Genomic DNA, 24,801 nt, shown 5'->3' on the forward strand with positions numbered 1-24,801 from the left:
CTGGGCCTGCCACGCGCACCACCGCGTCACGTCGCGGGACACGTGCCCACAGTCCCTATCCTCTCACCCCAAAAATCATGGTGGACGGTTCATCTTTCCCAGGTGAATCCAGACTCTCTACCCACCTGGGAAACACAAGCCACGAAGGCCTTTTTTCCTCTCCTTGGCCCACCTAGGGCCCCGAAGCTCAGCGGCCGGCCCAACTGAGGAAGGGTCCGCGAACGACCCAAAATCAAGGGCGCAAGCACCAGTTAGGTCAGCCCTAAAATAAGTTCCCCACGAACGGGATACCACGACCCTCTCGAAAAAATGACCAGTTGACGAAAAAATTAAATCCTTCAGCCTTACCCACGAAGGGACCGATACAACCCCCTGGGCGACTCTACTCAAATCACCCAGGGGCTCAGGGGCTACACCCATCGGGTGCACTCGCGCGCACCCTCTGGCAAAGAAACTCCGATGAAATCAAAAAACACCCTCCAGGCGGTTCTACTCGAATCACCTAGAGGCTCGGGGGCTACTGTCGGGGACCTAATACCGGGATACCCCAGAAGGTGGAACCAATAACCACCAAACATTAAAAACTTCTGGATGCATAAGAGCGTTGCTTCACCCCTTACTGGGATGATAGGAGCTTGGTTCCACCTCGCTCGACGCCTTTGGGATGGGCTCGGTCTCGCCCAAGGGCCAAGGGTTAATCTCTATCTCGCTCGACGCCATTGGGACAGGCTCGGTCTCACCCGAGGGCCAAGGGATAAACTCCGTCTCGCCCGACACCTTGAAGGCGGGCTCGGTCTCGTTCGAGGGCTGAGGGATAGGTTCCACCTCGCCCGACCCTGGAGGGGCGAGGTCGGTCTCACCCGAGAGATAGGAATTTGTCTCTGTTCCGCCCGACAACAAGGAACGAGTCTCACCCTGCTCCATATCTAAAGATTGGATTCATCCTGCCTGACAACTTCTCCCCATTCCCTCGAGATGATAAGTACAGGGCAAGACAAGACGTCCGGGTCAACCGTGGCTCCAAGGACCATACCCTGCGCCCTGGCAGGAAAAGTACCGCCAGGGGATGACAGGACAGGTGCTTTAGACCCTTCCGGGCGCCGCAGAGCCCGAAAGGTTGTACAGGTGCGTGCTCCTCGCCCTATAGAGTTGTAGGCGCCGCCTTCAGCCTTAGGACACGCAACCTGACGAAGATATACGACAACCACTACGCTCCAGAAAAGGACTTAATATCTCCACGCATGACGGACATTCCATCATCATACTATGGACCCAAGGGAGCGGCACCCGCTTCCCGACCCCTCAGGTCCGCCAAGTCAAAAGGCCTTGACCACGTCGCCGCTCCGGACCCCGACCCCTTGTCCTTCCGACGAAGACTCACAGGAACCAGAAGGCGTGCGGAGCAAGGCTGGGAGAGGCCAATAAGTCCAAACCACAGTGCTACAGCCCACACCCTACGCAGGGCAGCATTCTGTAATCAACCTGACATTCTACAGAGACATCAACAGTATTGTGGGCGCCTATCTTCCTTCGCACTCACCAGAATGAAGGAGGAGGATTGGGTAGACGTGAGCCACAAGACTAAGTAGAATATACATCCTTAATCCTCGCCCTTGTAAAAGCCACCCCCTTTCTCTATAAAAGGGGGATGCGCTTCCTCCATCTGGAGGGGGACTCAGAAGACCGAAACGAGACCACGCACTCATTCACACAGTCAAGCGGCTACGAAGCTCTTGACCTCCTTTCAACCCTTCCATCAGAGACTTGGGACCAGTCCCTCTCTTGATCGTTTGTACCCCTTACTACAGACCGTTCACGGTGCTAATAACACGAGCAGCAACAAACTGGACGTAGGGATATTCGGCCCGAACCAGTATAAATCTTGTGTCCTTTAGCGCACCATCCGAGCCTAACGCGCATTATTATAAATTTACTTGCTGGTGCTTGTACGAAACACCGACAAGCACGGTGCAGGTGAGTCCGCTCGGCGGTGAGGCTATACCGATGGGGTGCCTAGCCAAGCCTGGCTTACTGGAAATGACCCCACAGCTCGTTTCCAGCAAGCCACCCTCTTCCCCCCTTTTTGACTTCCTGGAGCCTGGCTTAGCACATGTGCAGCATCTAAACACTAGGAAGTTGCATTACGGAAGCCTAGCCAGCCCCTAAGCCACCCAACCAAACAGACCTTTAGCCTATTCGCTTGTTGGTTTCAGTCAGCCCAAACCAGCTAGCCAACAGTGTTTTTCTCTCACAATAAACCAGCACCATCCAGCTCAAACCAGCCCAGAAACCAACCAGCGAACAGGCCGCTTATAAAACTTGCCGACGACCTTGCTGCTTGAGTTTTCCAGCAAAGTACATTTGCAATGTAACATTTATGTATAGAAACTAATATGTAACCCCTCTGGTGTTACGAACTCGCTTTGCACTAAGATTATGGCCTGAGAGATAGATCTATCAATATAGTGAGTTAGTTACGTAAATGCCTATAGGTGCTAATGAAAATCGTGACAAAAAGGAAAGAATAAGTTGTGTTAATCGTTGGCATGAAAAACAATTTCTATAAACAAAAATAAAATATAGCTTGTGTAGTGCTTAAGTAAAGGTGATGGGCAAATGGTGTAAATAAAAAGTGCAACTTTAATTTTTGAAAACAAAGGTTGTTAATTAGTGTTCTTGGAAGCTCAAAAATCAAATTGGAAATTAAAATTAGCCCTTTTCATTGAATCGACAAAAATTTGAAGTGGTGTTAAAAGTATCATTTTTGACGAATTATATTGAGCAACTAGTTAAGTAGTTCCTAGATGTTTTGTTTCTACGAGTTAGTATGACGTATGGACTAGTGTGTGAACTGTGTAGTGGTTGGAATTAATTAGGTTTAGGCATATTAAAAATTACGACAAAAGCGCTAAAGGTTGTTAGTTCTAGCTAAGTTATTATTCTCTCTAAGTCGGAAACGATGATAGTAGACAATGCCGTTTTGACAATCAAATTCTAACAAAAATTGCTAGGCACCAACTTCATGTTTTTATACTGTTGGTTGCCTCTAGACGAGTACTTGAGCATGGCTTAGGTGATAGTGGTGTTGGGTGTCACGATACCCTTGTACAAATTGCCCTAACTTCGCTAGAACGAGTTGAGGTAGGCTATTGGTGCTCCGCTCCTGAGCCAGCGCCAAGCGTGACAACCTCACGTTGGCATCTCTATATCTTCCATGCGGGTCACCCTTCGGCCATGCTGGTTGCCTGGTTACGCAGTCCTTAGGGGCTACAAGAGTCTCGAACTCTCGCCTTAATCTCAACCGAGCTCTAACAGGTGGGTTTCCAAGCTTTAAAATGTGTGCACGTCACCTGTTGTCACCCCTCGGTCCGGGTTCACGGTCACCGCGCACGTGGGCGCTGTTGGCGCCGGGCTCAGACCGTGCCCAGGCTACGCACGCTTAGTAATGCTTCCTACAGATGCAATAACCCACAAGCCAGATAGCCTTGCATATCCTTGAAGTCTTTTCTTCCTCCTGACGGGTAAGTCTTGCTGGGTACAATTATATACTTAGGGTTTTATTTTTCCCTGTTGCAGGTGACAGGTGAATGCTAGAGCTGACTCTTGTGTGTGGATTTCTCCTGGTGGGTTTAGAGAGGATTCCTTTACGCTGCGATCATAGTTTTTATCTATAACTCCCACTAAATATCTTTATAAATAGAAGTTCTATAATCTGTTGTCATAGCTTATATATCAATGCTTCATCATGTCACGAATAGATATTTATTTTTGCTGTAACTCTGATCACATATTTATATTCCGCTGTTAAATTAAATTGTTCATAACTCTGATGTTGTATTAAAAAGTGATGTAAGATATGACTTAAGAATGTTGTAAGCTTTATTCTCTCATTTGTGATCCTGATGAAAAAATATGGATTTTTTTGTTCTCCCATGGGGTGTGCTCGACAGAACCGCGTAAATTAGTGCCCTCCCTTAGGTACTTAGTGTCTAATGGAAGACGAGTACTCTTGGGAGGCATTAGATTAGGCGGTTCTGCCACATAATACTCCCTCGGTCCTAAATTATAAGTCATTCTAACTTTCTTGAGAGTCATCGTATTTCAAGTTTGACTAAATTTATATAATAAAATAATAACATTTACGATATCAAATAAGTATATTTAGATTCTTTATTATTAATTATATTTTTTATGCTATAAATTTTTATAAATCTCTCTATAATTTTGGTCAAACTTGAAATGTTTTGACTCTTCAAGAAAGTTTGAATGACTTATAATTTAGGACAGAAGTAGGTAGTATAATACAACGGTATGAGAAATGACGGATACTTGCATAAAAATCAAAGACATATCGAGTAGCCACTGTCTACCTCGAGTAATTTCCTGGCGCCACTAGACGTTCCAGCAGGGGAAAAAATACTGAAGCACAATTATTTCAGAACAATCGCTAATTGAAGTAGCTATTCTAAAACTAGTAAACTAAGTGCAACATGGGTCCACTATTTTCTCCACTCCTATCAAAAGCATAAAATGTGTATACTTATTGCAAAGTTTGATCTAAACTAAACTGAAATCGGAGAGTAGGGAACGAGCAAGTGTGCAACGGTGAAGCCCGACTTAACTTGGTGACAAGCTGACCACCATATGATCCAACAGAGCTTGGGTGACTCCGTGACGGATCGTCTAATGGACCAAGCTACTTTGTGACAAATTAATCAAGTTTCGACACTGTGTCGTATGATCTAGTGAAGACTTTATGACTCCCAAAAGAATATCATTGAGTGGGTATTCTAGTGTATTCCTTTCTAACTGATGATAAATAAATAAAAAAACAGGCCACCACAACGTCATTGTATGGTACATTGCAGGATCATCCAGTATTACCTATTTCCGCTAGCTTTTTCCAACCGCTAGCAACCCCTCCACCCTCTACATAAGTGCTACCGTACCCTTGACTCATTTTTGCACTCCACTGTCGTCAGCCCTTATGTAGAGGATTGTGAAGCTCTTGGAGAGTCATCCAAGCCAAGAAGTGAGAATTGAGAGTTAGCCTTGAGTGGTACTAGTGTTCTTGGTTGGATTTCCTCGAGTTCAAGCTGAATACTTGCTACTCTTGACGATTGTCATTACCTAGATGGTCCGGTGGAGGACTAACCTTCCTCAATGGAGTTATTGTTCTGGAGGCTTGTGTAGTCTGTAACCTACTATTCCGGAGTGGATAAGGCTTATTCACTAGGGCGAAGGAGTTTAATCGAGTTTTGATGACTCTCTTTGGTGCTCCAACAAGTATTAGGGGGTTGTGGCAACAACCCGATTACAGAAAAAATCCAATTGTGTCTTGTCCTTTTGTTCTTGAATTACTTATTGTTTAAGCTCTTGCTTTGCTTGTTGAGTGACAACTAGGATTACATGTAGAGTGTTTAACATATGTTTTCCTTCTTCCTCTTAAGGACAATACTCTTATTATGAACTATGCTAAGGACTTGTTTAGCTATGATGGCCCTAAGGTCTTCCTAGTGTGTTTTTGTAATAGACTTAAGTGTCAAGGTACTTGGGGGTTTAGAATTTGCATAGTCTAAGGTTGTTGCTTTTATTTTTTGTAAAGCCCAATTTACCCACGTCTTGGGCCATTCGGTCCTTACACAAGGGTAGCTTGTAATTTTGTTTCTACTCCTCCTATGCCCTTACAAATATCCCATCAAAGGGACAATACATGACATGATGTATTGCTATTATACGGATTACAAAACATATTGCAACAAACGATCGAAGTTATTAGAATTGAAAAAGAGGATATTTCAGTTTTTGACTAGTCAGGTTTGAACCAAGAAACCGAACTTACTGCATTTTAATCCTTTGTTTCGCAGGTCTTTGGCTCCCATATTTGTTTAGTATCAGTTTTGCACTGTGTCTATACTTTAGAGGCTATAATTCTCTGATTTAGGATTACCACGAAATTGGAAATGCCTATTCTTAGCGGTTTTTGTATTTTAGGTTATAGTTTTTCAGATTCGCATATTCATCCCACTCTAGACGTTGTACTCCATCCTTTCACATATAAACATAAATTAAAAGTGGTTAAAGAATTTTTTTTCAAACCGTTCTCATCCTTACACGTGTGTACCACAAAGTGTTCCTCCCCGTGGGTCTTTGCTCCTGATCAAGATTCGATCAAAATACGTTATCTGTGCAAATATGTTCCGAGCTTTTCTAATTACATTGAAACTATATATATACCATCTAGTATATATGAATATAAAAATAAAAATAGTTTTTATTAACTGTGGCAACGCACGAACACTTTTGCTGGTACTATCTAATATAAAAAAGGGAAGGGATGCTTCCATCTACTTTTTACTTCCTACATTTTCCTTGTGTCTTGCCTTGTCCCGTCCATGATCTAGACTCATGACCTTGCAGAACAGCACGTGTCTAGCGATGTACGATTCAAAGGTGTGTCGAGACGTTACAACATCTCCATGTCCTGTATTTGACCTAGAACCGGTACTTATATGAGTTAGAACAATGTACATCTAGGCATCTAGCGACGATATGGGGTCTACCTCCAAGACACGTCCACTGACGGTATGAAGCCTAATTTCAAGACGTATCAAAATAGATGACACGATTGTTAAATAAATCTTCGAGACACAAATCATTTAAGTTACTGTGCAACAAGAGGTACGTTCCGTTACAACATATAAGCATGTTTGGTAGTACTTCTTTCATCCTGAAATGTAAGGCATGCAAGCATTTCAAAATTTAAAGTTTGTTATATTTAACTAACAATGAGCCTAATAATCATATAAAAAGCTTATAATACAAAAGTAGTTGTATTAGTTTTTTATTTAGAAATTCTTTCTAATCATCAAACTTTTGTTCCTATAAATTATATATTATAAGAGAAATCATAAATAAAAATATGCTCTTAAAGATCGTACTAAGTTAAATCACGTCTTATATTTTGAGATGGATGAAGTATAATTCAAAATCAACTGAAATGAAAATGAATACGTGTAACGAAAAATATTAGTATAACAATTCAACTCTCGAGCAAACAACTAGTAGGTCACGTGCTGAATCAGTCAGCTCCTCTTACGGTCAGTCCGACACAGGCAGACCGCAGACAGCACTACAGCAGTCAGCAGCATCCTAACTCGTAGTACGTTAACTTCGAATCTGTGCCATCAGTAAAAAAAAAAAAAAACTTTGAATCTATGTTAAGAAGTAAATCTTTACTGGTACTTCCTCCGTACTAAAACATAAATTCTGCACGTATTTTAAAATTTAAATTTTATTATCTTAAACTAATAATTAGTCAATTACTCTGTCCAAAAAAAGTAATGTTATGTGATTTAAAATTTAAATTCTATTATCTTTAACTAATAATTAGTCAATTACTCTGTCCAAAAAAAGTAATGTTATGTGATTTAAAATTTGTTCTAGAAAAAATAATGTTCTGAGTTTTAGACATGTTGTTGGCCCACAAATCCAACGTCAAATTACCAATTGAGATGCACTACTGATTGTTGCCCGCCTCGGATCTCTGCGTGCTTGCATGATCGTGTGTTAATTAGGAAATAAACCATGCGACATTTTAAGAGAATCATGTGTGACATACTAAGAGTATTAAGGACATTTCTCTTTTCCACTAATCTGTCTAAAAAATCCCAGAACTATCACTTTTTCTGGGACGGAGGAAGTACTTTCTAATGATCAAACTTTTATTTCTAGAAATTATATATTATAAGAGAGATTATAAGTCAAAATATGTTTTTTGAAGACCACAATAAATCAAATCGCATTTTATATTTTGAGATGGAGGCGGTATAATTTAGGGTCCATTTAGATGTGAGAATCGGTTCTAATTCTCTTCAAAATCACTAGAAACACTTCCAAGCTGTCAAACACAATATTGATTGTAGGTAGAAACGTTAGTGATTCTCACTTTTTGTACTACAAACCAGAATAGCCTCTAGAGTAGTTTCTCTTAGTTCTATTTCTTATGTTCCGGTCTCCCATCTATTCTAGAAATATTTCTAGTGATCCTCTTCAAGTGAAACCAATTAAAATTGTTGGCTTTTGATTTGTTCTTCGCCCATTTTTGTAAAACATATATTTTTATTACTTTTTCATGTAAATCATTGATTTTCGCCATCTTTTAGGAATCAGAATTCAACTAACTAGCCAAATGATTTGAGAAAGCGATTCTGGTTTACCAGAACAAATGTTTCTATAATATAATAAGAAAGTTTAGAAACCATTCCAAAGAATATGAATCTCTAGCAAACACACCCTTAAAATCGACTAAAAATAAAATTAATACGTATAACAAAAAATATTAGTAACAATTCAACTCTCGAGCAAACGGTGACGTTCGTTTTGCTGAAATTTAGCTTATGTTAATTCATTGTAACAGAAAACATTGTTGATCACCGAAAACTACCGCTGAAGTAGCGCACTCCTGACAGAACAGGGCCCAACTGCTATCAAGGTGTTCGGCTGGTGCAGGTAACAGTGGATTTTAGATGGTTCTGGATGATTCAATAGTGTTTTGTGGAAGAGAATAAACTGAAACAAGCTGAAACAATCCGAGACCTGAACAGCCGAACGCAGTGTATGTCACGTGCTGAACCAGTCACCTCCTCTCACGGTCAGTCAGGCACAGGTTGATAGCACTGCAGCAGCATCCTACAACTCGTAGTATTCGTTAACCTTGAATCTGTGTCATCAGTCAAAAAAAGAAAAACCCCTTTGAATCTCTGCTAAGAAGTACTCTTTCCGTCAAAAAAAAAAAAACGCAATCCTTGAACCTGGATATTTTTTTTGGACGGAGGGAGTAGATATCGAGTAATCGAGATCGCAGAGGGTGTATCTGTTAAAAAACGCCCACAAATCCCATTCCTCCTCCTCTCTCCTCCCGTCCTCCGCCTCGAGACGCCCGTCTCCTCCTCGCTTTGCCCCCCACGAATCAATTCTAAATCCTCGCGCAGAAGATCGGATCCTCCGTGGGTTCCGCATCGGTGCTTGCACTCCCTGCTCGGATTTCTGGCAGCCCTTTCCTCCCCCCCTGAATTCCTGTGCGGATTCCGTCCCCTGCCCCGGCGGTCGCTCCTGTTGCCTGTTGGGATCTTGGGAGGAGGGGTTGGTGGGGGTCGAAGGCGCCCGCGATCCGGCCGGCCCGTGGAGATGGCCGGCGGGAAGGAGCCGATCGAGGTCAAGTTCCGGCTGTTCGACGGCACCGACATCGGGCCCAGCAAGTACGACCCCAACACCACCGTCGCCGCGCTCAAGGAGTTCGTCCTCGCCCGGTGGCCGCAGGGTGAGGAGACCTGTCGACTGCTCTGCCCGCTCTTTCTTCTCTCTCTACTATGATCTCACTTCAGTTGCGTTGCGTATATATACAGCTCTGCTATGTTGATGCTTGCTGTTTCGGGAGGTTGCTTGTTCCGCTATCCTGCCTTTACCCGTTCGGCCGTTTGGGAACAAGAAACGCCATTTCGGACCACGGTTCTTGTGGGTTTGGGGGATGCAGCTGTTACTTTTCGTGTTGCGATTTGCTTGCAATCCAAGATCCACTGGTCATGTTGCTGCATGGAATGGGATGCGTGATAGTTGTAGGATGAATTCAGTTAGTGCGCTGTTTGTTCTGATCGTGCGGTAGTTGGTTATTCAGACCCTTGTCCAGGTGATGTTTTTTAAAGCCCCCTTACCTGTAGTAGCAACACTGCTACCTTCCATGCCAGAGTTTAGATGTAGAAATTCTTGCCTTGTATTTGAGATGGATAGATACTCCTGCCTGTGTTTGGTTTCCCTCTTTATTGCATGGTGTATAGGGATGTGCAGAGTTTTTTTTTTTTTTGTTCCTGATGATATGACCAGAGAATTTTGCTACCTGCTAGAACTCTTGAGTGCATATTTGGTAATTGGTCCTTTGCAAACATGTGATGGCAGGACCATTTCCTGAGATTCTGTGGCTTAATGTGACTGCCAGTCTTCTTACCTCGTCATGTCCATAGATGGGCATCAATATTTTGGTGTTATTTTTTTACTGAATTCTGAACAACTAGGGGATCCTCCTCTTAGTAGCACTTTGTTGAAGCTAGTCATCAGAATGTTTTTGTTGGTTTATTAAGACAGATATGACTGGATTAAGCTTGTAACCGTAAACACGGAGTGCATCTGAGCATCTGCATGGACAGGACCACATTCAGCATGTGGTCACATGAAAGTACTAGAAGAAACAACATTATATGCAGTATGAGCTTTTTCTACCATACCTGTGTGATAGTTCCACAAGTAAACACTAGATTTTGTGAAACTGGGCTGCTGTTTGTGTTTGGTGAAGTTGACAAATTCTAGCGGGCTTAAACTGAGAAAGAATTCAGAGGTGGCAAGAAGCTTCAGGTCTTATTAGCGAGTGATTAATGACTATGGAAAGTTCACAGTAATAAGGAAACAATCATAACACAATATGAAAAGTTCACAGTAATAAGGAAACAATCATAACACAGTTAACCATATTTCAGGGGTTTTCCTTGATGAATGATAATCTGTCCAGAACTGGGAGTTAACAGTCTTTTTTGATCACCTTATTGTCTGTCATTAATATTTTCAAACACTTCATTTTTGGCATTTCCTCTGAATATATTTTTGTTTAGCTACTGGCATATTTCAGTCCTCCAGAACCTTTGTGAACTATATCTGTGTTGATAGTATTTTCCATATATGTTCACAGATAAAGAAATAGTTCCGAAAACTGTCAATGATGTGAAGCTCATCAATGCTGGAAGGATACTGGAGAATAGCAAAACTCTTGCTGAATCTCGAGTCCCAGTTGGAGAAGTTCCTGGAAGTGTGATTACAATGCATGTTGTTGTGCGGCCTCCTCAATCTAACAAAAGTGGTAATATTCTTTCTTCCTCAAAATTGTTCAAGTTATTTTCCTAATCTGTTTGATGAGTTCCCTGTTGTAAGCTCCAGATGCTTGAAATTTCTTGTGTCAGTGTAATTGAAATTTTGACCATCACCCTCTAGATACAATTAGTTAAATGCTCCTGCTGAGCTATGTTTTGCGATCTCACCCCAAAATAGAAAGAATGTGTATTGCTTATTTAAGTGTATTAATGCAGTTCATCATTGTTAATTTCTAGGTCATAGCATTTTCTAGGTCCTCCACTTAATGTTGGTTCTCTATTCAAATATTTGTGGCCCTGAACTCTTTAGGCATTGGATTGAATTTAGCTCTTCTATCCTTAGTGCTGTTCTGTGGCAGTGAAACAAAGTTATATAGCAGGACTTCTTTTGTACTTGCTGCTTTTGTTGATCACTGATCAGAAAAGGTTGCTGGTCAAAAACTTGCCTTGTCAAAACTGATCTGGTATGGAGCTGGGTTGACAGGGAAGGCATACCAGAAAAGTTTGACAAAACTGCTTACGTTGACCAGTCTTCTCTTCTCATGATGCTTCCATGAGTTTCTTGTCATTTTTCAGTTAATTGATTTGTTCATTATATGAAGGTGTGTTAGCTAGCTTGCAATATCTGCTGAGCGGTCTTTGTATCTATACTGGTGTGTTAGTTTATTTTTTTCTTACCTATTTCTAGTTCTGTCACAAGGGCAACCTCATTGGCACACATGTTCTACACTTATACTGCTGGACGATACATACATACATACGCACATATATATGCTTGCATGCATGCATACATTGTCTAAGTGCATCGTTCTGTGTTGATTCCATGCCATTCATTTTGAAATAATCCTGCTTAAAAAATATCCTTAAAATGTTCTACCTCCCTTTTTCAGAGAAGCAACAGTCAAACTCTCCGAAGCCGAACAGATGTGGATGCACCATATTGTGACGTTGATGCAAGTAGCAATGTGTATATCGGTGACCACAGGGATCACAAGTTCATTTAACACTTGATTCTTGCATCTATTCTTCACAGCCTAAGCCCAGACATGGTGTTACGGCCAGTCACATCTGCTTGAGAATTTGATGCTTGCGATCGTGTGTTCGAGTGTGCAGGAAGGATAGTTCACGGGGTCCTGGTAAAACCCTTAAAACGGTGTGGAGTAAGGAATTGGATGTTTGCTATTGTGTTCATGTGTAGAGATAGTGATACCAGAAGTGAGTTACTGCATAGTACATCGGAGACAATTCTTTTTCGTAGCTCGGTTGCGTATATCGGTATGTGTTTTGTAATAGAAAAAAGATGACTGACCGTTCTTGTTATAAAGTGGTAAGGAATGCTGGGGTTTGGCATGGGACGATGAAAGTGAATAATGACCAGTAATACACTAATACTTGTTTTGGCTATTGTTGGACCCTCGGGTATCGTCTCCACCGGCGAGCTCGCCAACGCTTTTGGAACAGAGCCCCCTTTTTCTGGTGGCAAGTGAGCTCGTAGGCCTTCTTTGCAACAAAGTAAAATAGAGAAATTCGAAAGAATTAGAATAGACCCTCTTTTGAAACAAAGAAAAAAAAATATTCTATCTCCTTGAACTATTGTCGTAGTCTGTTTTTTCCCTCGAACTTTAAAAATAGATATCTTATCCCCTTTAACTCTTAAAATCATTCAGATTGCCTCACTGGCTTAGTTTGAAGTGATTTTGAAGGTGGATTTATCTTTCTTTAGTTAACAAATTTGGTAAATACTTGATAAGGTTCTTAAACCATAGAAAATATCTCAAAGTTTCTAAAATCTTCGAGGATATATACTGGAAAACTAAGAATCCAAATAAAATATTTAGACCTCATGAAAATATCTCTAGACACTTCAAAAATAGATTTAGTTATAGAAAAATAGAAAGGTATCCAAAAAATCTAAAAATTTCCCAAAACATTCAGCATCAATGTATGTCATGCTGGCCGTGTCTCATTTTTTCCCATGCAAAATTTTTAGAACATATTAATACGTTGATTAGAATGTTTTGTGAAGTTTCTATTTTTTTCAACATTTTCCCATTTTCTAGATCTTAATCTATTTTTTGAAGCTTCTAAAGATAATTTCACAAGGTCTAAATTTTTATTTGGATTTGTGGTATCCCAATCTCTCTCTAGTTTTTTTTTGGATTTTTTAGAAACTTAAGAGACATTTTATGTGATTTAAAATCCGTATCAAATACTTATCAGAAAATTTTAAACTAAGAAAATACAAAATCATCTTTAAAACAACTTTAAACCATGGCAGTGAGGTTTTGAGTGCGCTTTTTTTAACTACATTCCCTTAATTTGTTGGCCCTTGCAAAGTTCCGCCCATAATACCTGTGGTTGCATCCTGAAAAATAGCTGCACTCTGCTCGGAACAGAGGAGAATCCGGCGAAGCCGGAATCCAAATAGGTTAGGAGATTCAAACTCTTTAGATTTGGAAAGAGGCCGAGTCCAGCTTGAAAGAGTCCGCTATGCAATATGTTAAGGCAAGCAAGAAAGAAACCATTCTACACTTTTCTGATTGCTATTTCTCAACACGTCTATTTCTCTCTTCTAGCCCCACTACCCTTCTTTAATTTCCCACTATGGCAGCTACAGGCTAGACTGCCAGAGACACCGACACCTGCTGGTTTAAAATCTTGCCAATCTTCTCAGAAAAGTGCCCCCACAATGAAATCAGCACATAGAACCTGCTCATCATTGGGAATGGGAACTAACAGCCTCAGTAAAACTAGTTTTCAATTTTCTTTCACTAGTTTCCATCTCTCTTTGTTATGCCTATCCACAACAAACTATATTATTTTGGAAATGATGAAAACTAACTACTGACTATGATATGTAATCCAGAAACATCACATCCTTTTGTTGGAGATCACACAAGTGACCATGCACCATACAAGAGCTGCAATGTTGAAGTGATAGCTTTTTGGAGATTGTTCACCATATACTCAAACACAACCAATAACAAGGGCAGATCCAAGTAAACCAAGAACAAGAAGGCATTAGTTGAGATCTATGTTACTCTCATGTTGGTCAACACGATTAGTTACAGCACCTAAAGAAAGGCTATTAACATAAAATTGATCATTGCCTATATTTCTTTTTTCTTAGCAAACATTGGCTATATTTCTGTAGCTGTATAGTTGTCCATGCATCTGAAGTACACTAGTATCTTAAGTTATAAATAAAATTGGACACATCAAAGCACTTGATTTTCCAAGTTTAGTATGGCGCAGTGAAAGCACTAAATTTATATTGTACTGTGAGTAAGCAAGAACAACAATCGTCTTACCATTTCAAGATCTTGCTTGCAGATGCAATTTTGGCTTCAGGATCAACAATCAGTCCTCCATTCCTTAGGAAATCACGTGCAGCTTCCATCAATTCTTTATCAATATCTCCTGGCGAGTAACACCTAAGTGCAGGTCCAGATTTGGTGCCACATACTAAAGCAAAGTGAACAAGAGGTTCATGGTGGGCCACCTGCAGTTACAACGAAGAAAATACAGTGAAAATATTTTCTCGTCACAAATCTAGCTAACTCCTGGCCGGCATGTAGGACTCGGTAATTAGGCAGAATAGTGTTTATAATGAATGAAGTGCGGGCCTAGTGCAAGCGGTAGAGTCTTACCGCCTGTGACTGGAAGGTCCCGGGTTCGAGTCGTGGTCTCCTCGCATTGCACCGGCGAGGGTAAGGCTTGCCACTAACACCCTTCCCTAGACCCCGCACAGAGCGGGAGCTCTCTGCACTGGATATGCCCTTTAGTGTTTATAATGAATACTGAAATGTATCAGCAGTGTAGTTCTGCTATAATGTAGCAAGGGTTGTGGGCTTGTGGCTATGTATGCCTGTTTAGGCAAGTTGGTAAAGTTGTAGGCCTCTGGTGGATACAACCACCTCTATTGTGGGAGCGTGAGTAGACAACTTCTATGACAATATGTTTTACTTTCTTTGGCGGGTAGTATATTTGAAATCTAAACTTTGTTAACAATACCTGCTGAACCTAACTATCTGACTTTCCAGAGAGACAAAACGAAATATAGTAATTACTATTACTAAGGATACAATGGTTCGTTTGATGGGCTATCTATATTCCTTCTATCTGCTTTTGCAATCAACTACTAGAAACTCTTCTTGACAATACATATTCAAATTTTTAGACGGAAATCAACAAACAAACAACCAGCATTACATTGCATCAGTATCTAAACTGCAGGTTGAACATATATCCAGTCTTGAAAAGAAATGTAAATTCTATAATGTCAGTTCAAGCAAAATTCTGAACATCTATTTGGTGGCAAGGGTAGAAATGAGAAATTTCATGGAACAACACAAAAAATTGACACATACACCAAGAAAAACAAAGAGGATTCAAGGCACCAATGCGACTCTGAGGAAAAAGGAAGTGGGTGCAAACAGAGAACTATGTTTAGCTTTTTGAATCAGATCTGATATGTTCACCTTGGATCTTTGGTCTTTCTGCCCGAAAGGTTTGGCAATGTTGTATGGTGGCCTTTGGTTGCCACGTAGAATGCCATTTTGGATCGCTGACAGTGAATAAGCACATCCACCAATGACATACTTGAAATCTCCAAAAAAAGTTTCTTCTGTCCAGTGGTCCAGCAGGATGGCCACATGGCACTAATGCATGGATAGCCATCATATTGTAGACATTTATGAAGAAAGCAAGCTTTTCTTCACGTGATAAATCATCAATTTCCACCCTCTGGAGCTCCTCAACTGTTCTAATATATCTATGTAGGAGAAACGAGAGTTAGTGCAATGCACCCATCATCACAACTGGGGACCCCAAACAGAAAAACTAAGTAATATGTGTTCAAAAGAAAATTTCTATTTATGTATTTACAGCATAACATATAAAGAGACAAGCTCAAACAACATATCAAGGTCTACTCATTACATTATGAACCTATACACCTAAACATATGTATTAACTCAAAATCTGCCAGAAGTAGCTAGAACAACCAACAAAATGTTATCGTTGTAGTATATGAAGGTAAACAACACATGGATTATGCAGTATACTTTAACTTTTGCATCTTAATCAAGTCTATGAGGCCAAGCACTAACCTTTTAAATTCCTCAGAACCTTGGATGCTTCTGTAGTCAACATGTCTACCATCCGCTGATACATAAGCTTCAAAAATGGCACAGGATAATAACCTCAGTCTTGATGCCACTTCAGCAATGGGCTTCGGTGCAACATCCATGATGCCCCTAGGGATGTTGTAGCATTGAGTCATAACTATTGGATCATGATCCAGGAAACAATATAGGTGGTTTCCATCTTCAAAAACATTTTCACTGCAGTGTCACCAAGTGTTACAATATTAACAACCCAAATTTTCAACCTGTGCAGATGGATGTAATAGAAAGGGCGTACCCAGTGCAGAGAGCTCCCGCTCCGTGCGGGGTCTGGGGAAGGGTGTTAGTGGCAAGCCTCACCCTCGCCTGTGCAATGCGAGGAGACCGCGACTTGAACCCGGGACCTTCCGGTCACAGGCGGTAAGACTCTACCGCTTGCACCAGGTCCGCCCTTCTAGATGGATGTAATAGAAATGCTAGTTTTAAAACTAGCTCTAGAACATGATGAAAGAAGTATTTTCTTGCCAGCTTCCTTCCAAATTCCATTGCCTACATGGATAACAGGAATCTATGAAAAAGTGGTAGCCATACAATTTCCAGTACGAGGCAAAAAAAAAATGCTCGATTGAATGAAATATCCTTGCACAATACAATGGCATAAAACATGTAATTTTTTCATCTATAGCTAAATAAAAACTAGTACCAAAAATCAAGAATAATGTTGTTCAAAAGCCATGTTGAAAGGCGTAACATGGCTTAAATAAAAGAGTAATTTTAACATGCAGCATAGATGTTTTACCTCATTTCTCTCCAAATATTGATCTTCTTATATGAAATCCACAGCTTCACTACCAAGAAAGCAGTTACTAAATCTTCTCATCTTATAGAATCTATCCTTAGGAGTGATAGACTCTCTCATTTTTCTGACAATGGTTGCCAACTCATCAATCTTCCCACTTCCTGATTCGTCATCTTCTCCAGGTAAGGGGGGCAATGGAGCAGAAGATGAGGGTTCTTCATTGAACAGAACACCGATATTATCATCAAGTATGCCAGAATCTTCCATTTTCTTCAACTCAATTAACCCTCCAATTAGTAGATCCTACGTTACACGGATACATATCCGATACGGATATGCAGTGGATACGCGGCAGATACGTATCCGTGAAGTATTGGCAAAAAAAAAAAACTAAATTCCGATACGTGGACTGATACGTATTTGGGCGTTTGCGATACGGCCTAGCCCACCCACCACTGACCTGCGATATACTATGGCCTATCCCACATGCACTGGGTGGGCTACCCGCCAGCTACGCGCCACGCCGCACCCACGCTGGCGAGGTCCGTGCTGCATTTGCTCCGGGCGGGCTGCCCGCTGGCCACGCGCCGTGCCGCACCCCACGCTGGGCAATGTCATGAACGGGCCTCCGGCTGTTTATCGAGTTAGGCCATGAAAGGATCAAGATGCCCAAGAGGGAGGTGAATTGGGCTAATTCTAAATTTTCTTGCAATAATCAAATCCTACGGATAGCCCAATTAACCCCTTATGCCTAGAAAAGTGTTTCTATCAAACTAACGCACAAAGGACTTGCAACCTATGTTCCAAACTTACTCTAACATGACAATTCTATGAATGTAAAGACAAGTATTGAATTGCTCAAAGTAAATACTCAAAGTAAATAGAGAGAGAGAGGAACGCGACGATATTTTGCCGAGGTATCGGAGAGTCGCCACTCCCCACTAGTCCTCGTTAGAGCACCCGCGCAAGGGTGTAGCTCCCCCTTGATCCGTGCAAGGATCAAGTGCTCTCTACGGGTTGATTCTTCGACACTCCGTCGCGGCGAATCACCCAAAGCCGCTCACAACTTGAGTTGGGTCACCCACAAGCTCCGCCGGGTGATCACCAAGCTCCCAATCACCACCAAGCCGTCTAGGTGATGGCGATCACCAAGAGTAACAAGCACGAACTCTCACTTGACCACGCGAAGCCTAACGAGAAGATGGATGCACACTTGACTACTCTTGATTCACTAATGAGGCTACTCTCTTGGATTCTCAAATCTCAATCACCTCACTAGGACCTTGCTCTTCTTGGCACTCACAAACGTGTTTCTCAGCTGTTGGAATGAGTAAAAATAACTCCACACACAAGTGGAGCTTCTATTTATAAGGCAGCCTGAAAAACGAACCGTTACGAGCTTCTGCGGGGTGACCGGATGCTCCGGTCGTATTGACCGGACGCTCCGGTCAGTTCAACCCGCGAACCAGTGAAAATGTGTTGACCGGACGCTGGCAGGGTCCGGTCAGCACTGATCGGACGCGTCCGGTCGCATTAAATCCTTACTAGAACCTTACTGGACTCGACCGGACGCTGAACCCTCAGGGTCCAGTCAGTACTGACCGGACGTGTCCGGTCGCAGATTCCCTTCTCTGGAACCTTATTGGAGTCGATCGGGTGCTGCCTTTCAGCGTCCGGTCACTTGACCTCTCCAGCGTCCGGTCGCACCGAACACAGTCACTTGATCAAATGAACTGACTGGACCCTACGGCCAGCGTCCGGTCACACCGGGGCCAGCGTCCGGTCAGCATTTGACCCTCCATTCACTTCCAACTCTCGATCATATGTGAATGAAGTTTGCTCCAAAGGATCTTAGGCATTCATAGGAGCTACCTAGAGCTAGTTTTAACAAGTGTGCACCACACCTAACTCATTAGACTCAACTAGGTCAAGCTACCCGTCCATACCCCCCTTAATAGTATGGCTAAAGGAAAAACAAAGTTCTAAACTACTCTAAGTGTCACTTCAACTCCAATCGACACTTAGAACTAGTCATCCTTAACATTGTCGTCCATCCTTTGAAAACCAAAACGATTTCCATCGTAGGGGCATGACAACCTTGATTGCCCAATTGATCTCCATTACCATGACCTAACTTAATTGCTTCTGCAAAACACACGTTAGTCATAGTAATCTTGTATTGTCATTAATCATCGAAACCCAACTAGGGGCCTAGATGCTTTCAATCTCTCCCTTTTTGGTGATTGATGACAATACCACCTCGAGTATGTGAAAGAGTGAGGTTTTTGACGGGCTTGGTTCATATAAGCTTTTTGTCGATAAGAACAAAAGTGTTAGGCAAGCTTATATGACCCAAGCCAACACTATGTACTCAAAGGATATGAATTAAGCATGAGTACAAGTAACAAAGCGCATTTGCATCGGAGTATAAACGCGGAAGCAAAGGCAAATGAGCATAACACAAGTGATATGACATATACATAATGTAAAGTTGCGAGTACACATGTCATATATCACAATCACGTAGGTAGCACTATCACATAGATATAATAATATGCATGAAAGTAAACACACGAATGCATAAGTAATAGTGTATCATACAAATAAAACTCCAAATGTATATAAGCTAATACTAGATAACTAGCTCCCCCTAAATCTCGCTCCCCCTGAGTCTACATACTCGAACACTCTCCCCCTTTGGCGTCAAACACCAAAACCTAAGGGTCGGTCAGCGGGGCTGCAGCGGATGAGTCAGGCACTGAAGTACGTGGAGCAAGCTAGAACTGGGCACCATCATCATCTGACCCTAAACTCTGAATAGACTGACCCTCTATAGAAGGAAGTGTCGCTGAAGCGATCTAGGTCTGAGCTAGGGCAGGTGTTGCCTGTGAAGCTGCTAGTATGTCTATTGTAGGATCTGAAGAGGCGACATACGAGGGGAGCCTCTGAGTAGTCACTGCGACTAGGGCTGTTGTAGAAGGACCGGCGGTATGCATATGAGGCGGTGTAGGCATGTCGGTCAACTCACTGAAGGATGCTCCAAGACTCCTGGAGACTAACGTGTCAGGCACAAATAGCGAGGGTGACTGCTCCGATGAGAAGCCCGTGTGATATGGAGTGAACTGCAGGGCAACCACCGGTGAGGACAACCACTGGGACGCCTGAACTGTGGGTGAAGCAAATGGAGCTAGAGGCAGTCCCTGACTCTGAAGTCCACTGGGCTGTATAGCTAGAGTCATTGTGGTGGAGGCAGACTGAGCAAGCTGGGGCGAAGGCTGTGGCAGTGGGGCCCTAAGTGCTATCACTACATGCTGCATAAAGCCCATAAGCTCCTGCTGCATGAGTATCTGCTGGTGATGCATCTGCTGCTGTTGCTGGAGGAGCTGTTGCTGCCTCTGGAACTCGTCCTGATGAGCCTAGAACTGTGCAAAGTTGGCAGCAGTCTCCTGTGCCTATCGTGCCTGATCCTGCTGCATCCGCTCAAGAATGGCAATCAATGCAGGGTCCATCTACGGTGCTGGTGGAGCTAAGCTAGAACTACTGGCCTCTACATTATGTCTGTGTGGAGGCATTTGAGGAATCGGTAGATAGTCATCATCCGAACTATCACTGGACTCGGTCATCCCCTGCTGTGCCTCAAGCTGCTCCTCCTCTGTAGCGGCTATGCCTCTAATGATCTCGTCCTACTGAGCTACTGACTCTGGAACATCTGGACGACGACTGGGCTGAGCAGGTGCCTGTGGAGTGCTGTGCCTGATCCTCTATGCCATGTTATATGCGGGAAACTCTGTGGTGGCAGCCTTGTATTCTGCAACCAACTCAGGGGTCCTGACCTGCACACACTTGAGCATCAAGAATGTGACCCAATGTGCATAAGGAAGTTGTCTATGACCCTTAAAGCCCTCAACAATAGTATCCTCCATCTCTGATAGAAGGAGGCCCCAAATGTTAAACACGGTTTGCTGCATCAGGGCATTAAGGAGCCAGAGCTGTAGGCGAGTCAGACCCTCTCTATATCCCAACCTGGGAAGTAGTGTCCTCCTGATGATGGCCTCTAGCACACGAGCTGTAGGAGTCAGGTCACTAGGGTTCCTGCTCGACCCCTCACCAAAGGGCTCCTTGAAGCAATGTCGCACCAGATCTGTAGGGGGCACCAACCCTCCATGAGGACGCCTGGGAGGCTCCTGCTGTCCATAACATACCTCATGCAATTTGGTAGGCTGATCCTGTAGCCTCAGTATCTCCTGGGCCCTGAAACTCATCACCTTATAATCTCTGCCGTTGAATGCAAAGTGAATGAAGTTGTGATGCGGATCAACGTAGAGTGAAGCATAAAACTGCTGAACCCAAGATGGTACATATACTCCTGTCTAGCCAATCAGATCTGCGAGCCCTGGCAAATATGACAAATAGGGGCGGATGTGCTCTTCAGCTGCTGCCACAATAGACTCTAAACTATAGACTCTCTAAGATCTGAACACTGCCCCACTGTTGAGATAGGTATTATAGAAATCCTCCTAGAGCGGCATGTAGACCCCCTCTGCTGCTCTCTCATCCCTCCTCAGAGGAAACCACACATCAAACTCAACAAACCTCAACTGGCGAACCTATCTGGCTGTGGCGGCCCTCAAGTCGAGGTGTACCATTGGAGGCGGACCCTATGGTCTGGGCGGTGGGCGTGAACCCCTACGCTGTGTAGCTGGCCTTGGTGGAACTATAGCACTGGTACGACTAGAGCGACATAGCTAGGGTGGCGGCTCGGTCTCCTCGGCCTGCTGGCCCTCCTGAGTCTCCTGAGCTGGCTGAGTCTCTGCTGGTGGGGGCTGCTGCTGTGCCTCCTGCTGGGACTCCCCCTGAGGTCGAGCCTCCTCAATAGCCAGTCGACGTCCTGCCATCATGACAGTCCCAGGTGGACCACCATGACGACGCTCAGCCTCCTCAACTGCTACCCTCTATGCTGGTGTGAGCTGTGGATCTGCTATGACAACACCACTACGAGCGCCTCCTCTCTTAGCACGCTCTGCAGCCTCTGCAATAGCTGCTGCTCTCACTGTCTCTGCATCAGGGTACTTGCGCTTCTTGGATGTCACCTGCTTCATTGCCTTGCCTTTCGATCCTGTAGGCTGGCAAGGCGGGGGCCTCCGATCGTCATCTCCTAGACCACCACCAACGTTCTTGGTGTGAGCCATCTGATCTGACAAGAGGATGAACTACCGCTGATGAAGATCAACTGTTAAACTGACACTCCAGAGGCTTGGCCTCGATACTTACTCACGAGCTTGGCTCCGAGTTGACTGACAATTGCCACAATAACCTCAATAGCACTGACTCACTGCACGATAGAATAGATGGATATACAAATAAATACAATATATCTAATAGATGCGAAAGACCTAGGAAGCAAGTAATGTAGGTGCGAAATTGAGACGATGGGCAAGCTACCTGACGATCAGTGATTCGGGAAAAGAAAAGACGTCGCGCGGGGGAACCTCGGAACCGACTAGGGTTAGGGTTTTCAAAGCTCTGCGAAGAATTGGCCGTGGATCAGTGACAATGATGAAGTTAGGGTTGCTACGTAAATGCTGGGTAATCTGATGAATTAGCAGAAAAGGGCCTTACCAATCGAGGAGGTAGGGTTAGGGCTTGAATGGCGCTTGTTGGAGCAGCAGGATGACTGGAGGCGCTGGACTCACGGGCTTGACTCCGGCGTTGCTGACTCATGAGAGGCACGCGGTGGCTTGGGCACATGGCTGCGGTGGCATGGAGCAGGGGCGAGCGCAGGCAGGGGAGGCACGGTGGCGTGTGAGGCTGGCACAAGATGCTTGGCTATGGGCTTGGCTACGGTGGACTGGTGGCGCATGGAGCAGGACGGCAGCGTTGGCGCGGGAGAGCTACGGCGGTGACCTGGTGGCGGCTCGGGCTTGGGCAAGGCAAGATGGGGGGGAAAAAGGGTATGGCAGTGGTTAAATAGATCCCCCAACGCAACAGATAAGGAAACAGAAGAAGAGTCCCGATGTCGCGCGAAATCCACTGACCAGACGCTCCGGTGGTAGCGACCGGACGCTACCACCTAGCGTCCGGTCGATTCCAGAGAGGTCCAATTCCTCTGGAATCAGGACCGAACACGTCTGGTGGTCCATGACTGGACTCAGGCAGGGTCTAGTCAATACAACCTATTTTTCCTTCAATCGACCGGATGCTGGATCCCTTCCTGACCGGACGCACAAACGCAGTGTCCGGTCACTCCTTCACCAGCAGTTCACCTCCTGTGAACTGACCGGACGCTGGACAGCAGCGTCCGGTGCACCTTTTCTAGCAAATCTTCAAAGTTCCTGCGCGCTGCCTGTTCCCAATCAAGTCCCAACTTGAATAAGATCTAAATAAACACCAATTGGGACTGATGTGAGTGGCCTCTCTCAAACCCTCATATTTTTCAAAATATGTTGCCTTAGGCTATAATTCTTTTTTAAGAAAATATGCAATAAAAGGGCAAATGGAACAAAACGACAAAACAACATCCATGAATATGCAGTACTATGTAAGTAAATCTAGTTGCTTGTCAAGTTTGATCCAAGGTTAAGCTTCTTCACATGCTTTTCGGCGGTTATCTTAACCATGTTAGACAAGCCCTATATGCATTGCCAAAAATTAAACATGTTGTATATTATAATGAATGCAAGGGACAACACAAGCTTAATTTTTAGTGAAGTTACTAAAATCAAACACATTGAGCTCATTTCGCAATCTACAAAATATAGCCTCATCTAGCGGTTTAGTGAAGATATCCGCTAATTGATCTTCGGTTCTTACACCTTCAAGTGATATATCATTTTTAGCAACATGATCTCTTAGAAAGTGATGGCAGATATCTATGTGCTTGGTGCGAGAGTGTTGAACCGGATTATTTGCAAGTTTTACCACACTTTCATTGTCGCATAAAGGAGGTATTTTTTCTAGAACTACACCATAGTCTAGCAAAGTTTGTTTCATGTATAAAATTTGTGCACAACAAGCACCCACGGCAATGTATTCCGCTTCAGCGGTGGACAAGGCCACACTATTTTGTTTCTTGGAGGACCAAGACACAAGTGATCTACCAAGCAAATAGCACCCTCCGGATGTGCTTTTTCTATTAACTTTGCATCCGGCGTAATCCGAATCGGAATAGCCAATTAATTCAAATATAGCTCATTTGGGATACCAAAGATCAATGCTTGGTATATGCTTAAGATACCTAAGGATTCTTTTTATGGCAATTAAATGTGTTTCCTTAGGACTAGCTTGAAATCTAGCACACATACACACACTAAACATGATGTCGGGCCTAGATGCGGTTAAATATAACAAGCTACCAATCATAGAATGGTAGAGAGTTTGATCAACCGGGTTACCTCCCTCATCTAGGTCTAGATGTCCATTGGTAGGCATTGGTGTCTTGATTGGCTTACATTCATCCATCTTGAATCTCTTGAGAAGATCTTTTGTATATTTCTCTTAAGAGATGAAGATGCCTTCTTTCATTTGCTTGACTTGAAAACCAAGAAAGAATGTAAGTTCACCAATCATTGACATCTCGAACTCCTTCGACATCAATTCACCAAACTCTTTGCATGAGTCTTCATTTGATGATCCAAAGATGATATCATCAACATATACTTGACAAATGAAGATATGCCCATCAAGCTTCTTGGTGAATAGTGTGGTGTCGACCTTCCCAATGGTGAAGCCCTTTTTAATGAGGAAGTCTCGAAGGTGCTCATACCAAGCTCTTAGGGCTTGCTTAAGCCCATATAGTGCCTAGGACAACCTATAAACATGATTAGGATATCTAGGGTCCTCAAACCCGAGAGGTTGATCAACATAGACTAGTTCATTAATAAAGCCATTTAAGAATGCACTTTTTACATCCATTTGATATAGTTTCATTTCATGATGTGATGCATATGCAAGAAGGATACGG

General features: G+C 43.2%; 1 protein-coding gene and 1 pseudogene across 1 annotated transcript; one reads left to right on the forward strand and one right to left on the reverse strand.

The window, feature by feature from the left end:
• The first annotated feature begins 8,892 nt into the window (after positions 1–8,892).
• Positions 8,893–12,271, forward strand: LOC136533566 (membrane-anchored ubiquitin-fold protein 3-like). Its single transcript, XM_066526126.1, has 3 exons — positions 8,893–9,322; positions 10,739–10,906; positions 11,807–12,271. The coding sequence occupies exons 1-3, from the start codon at positions 9,190–9,192 to the stop codon at positions 11,860–11,862; spliced, it is 357 nt and encodes a 118-aa protein (XP_066382223.1). The 5' UTR covers positions 8,893–9,189; the 3' UTR covers positions 11,863–12,271.
• Positions 12,272–14,223: 1,952 nt separating this feature from the next.
• On the reverse strand, positions 14,224–20,809 carry LOC136533565 (uncharacterized; annotated as a pseudogene).
• Positions 20,810–24,801: the final 3,992 nt, after the last annotated feature.

Source organism: Miscanthus floridulus, unplaced genomic scaffold (assembly GCF_019320115.1).
Source record: "Miscanthus floridulus cultivar M001 unplaced genomic scaffold, ASM1932011v1 fs_99_2_3, whole genome shotgun sequence".
NCBI lineage: Eukaryota > Viridiplantae > Streptophyta > Magnoliopsida > Poales > Poaceae > Miscanthus > Miscanthus floridulus.

Bases quoted from the DNA above. Each gene is read 5' to 3' on its own strand.
- LOC136533566 (XM_066526126.1), top strand. From the start codon at position 9,190: ATGGCCGGCGGGAAGGAGCCGATCGAGGTCAAGTTCCGGCTGTTCGAC. The intron at 9,323-10,738 runs GTGAGGAGACCT...ATATGTTCACAG, and splicing joins CCTCGCCCGGTGGCCGCAGG to ATAAAGAAATAGTTCCGAAA. The intron at 10,907-11,806 runs GTAATATTCTTT...TCCCTTTTTCAG, and splicing joins TCCTCAATCTAACAAAAGTG to AGAAGCAACAGTCAAACTCT.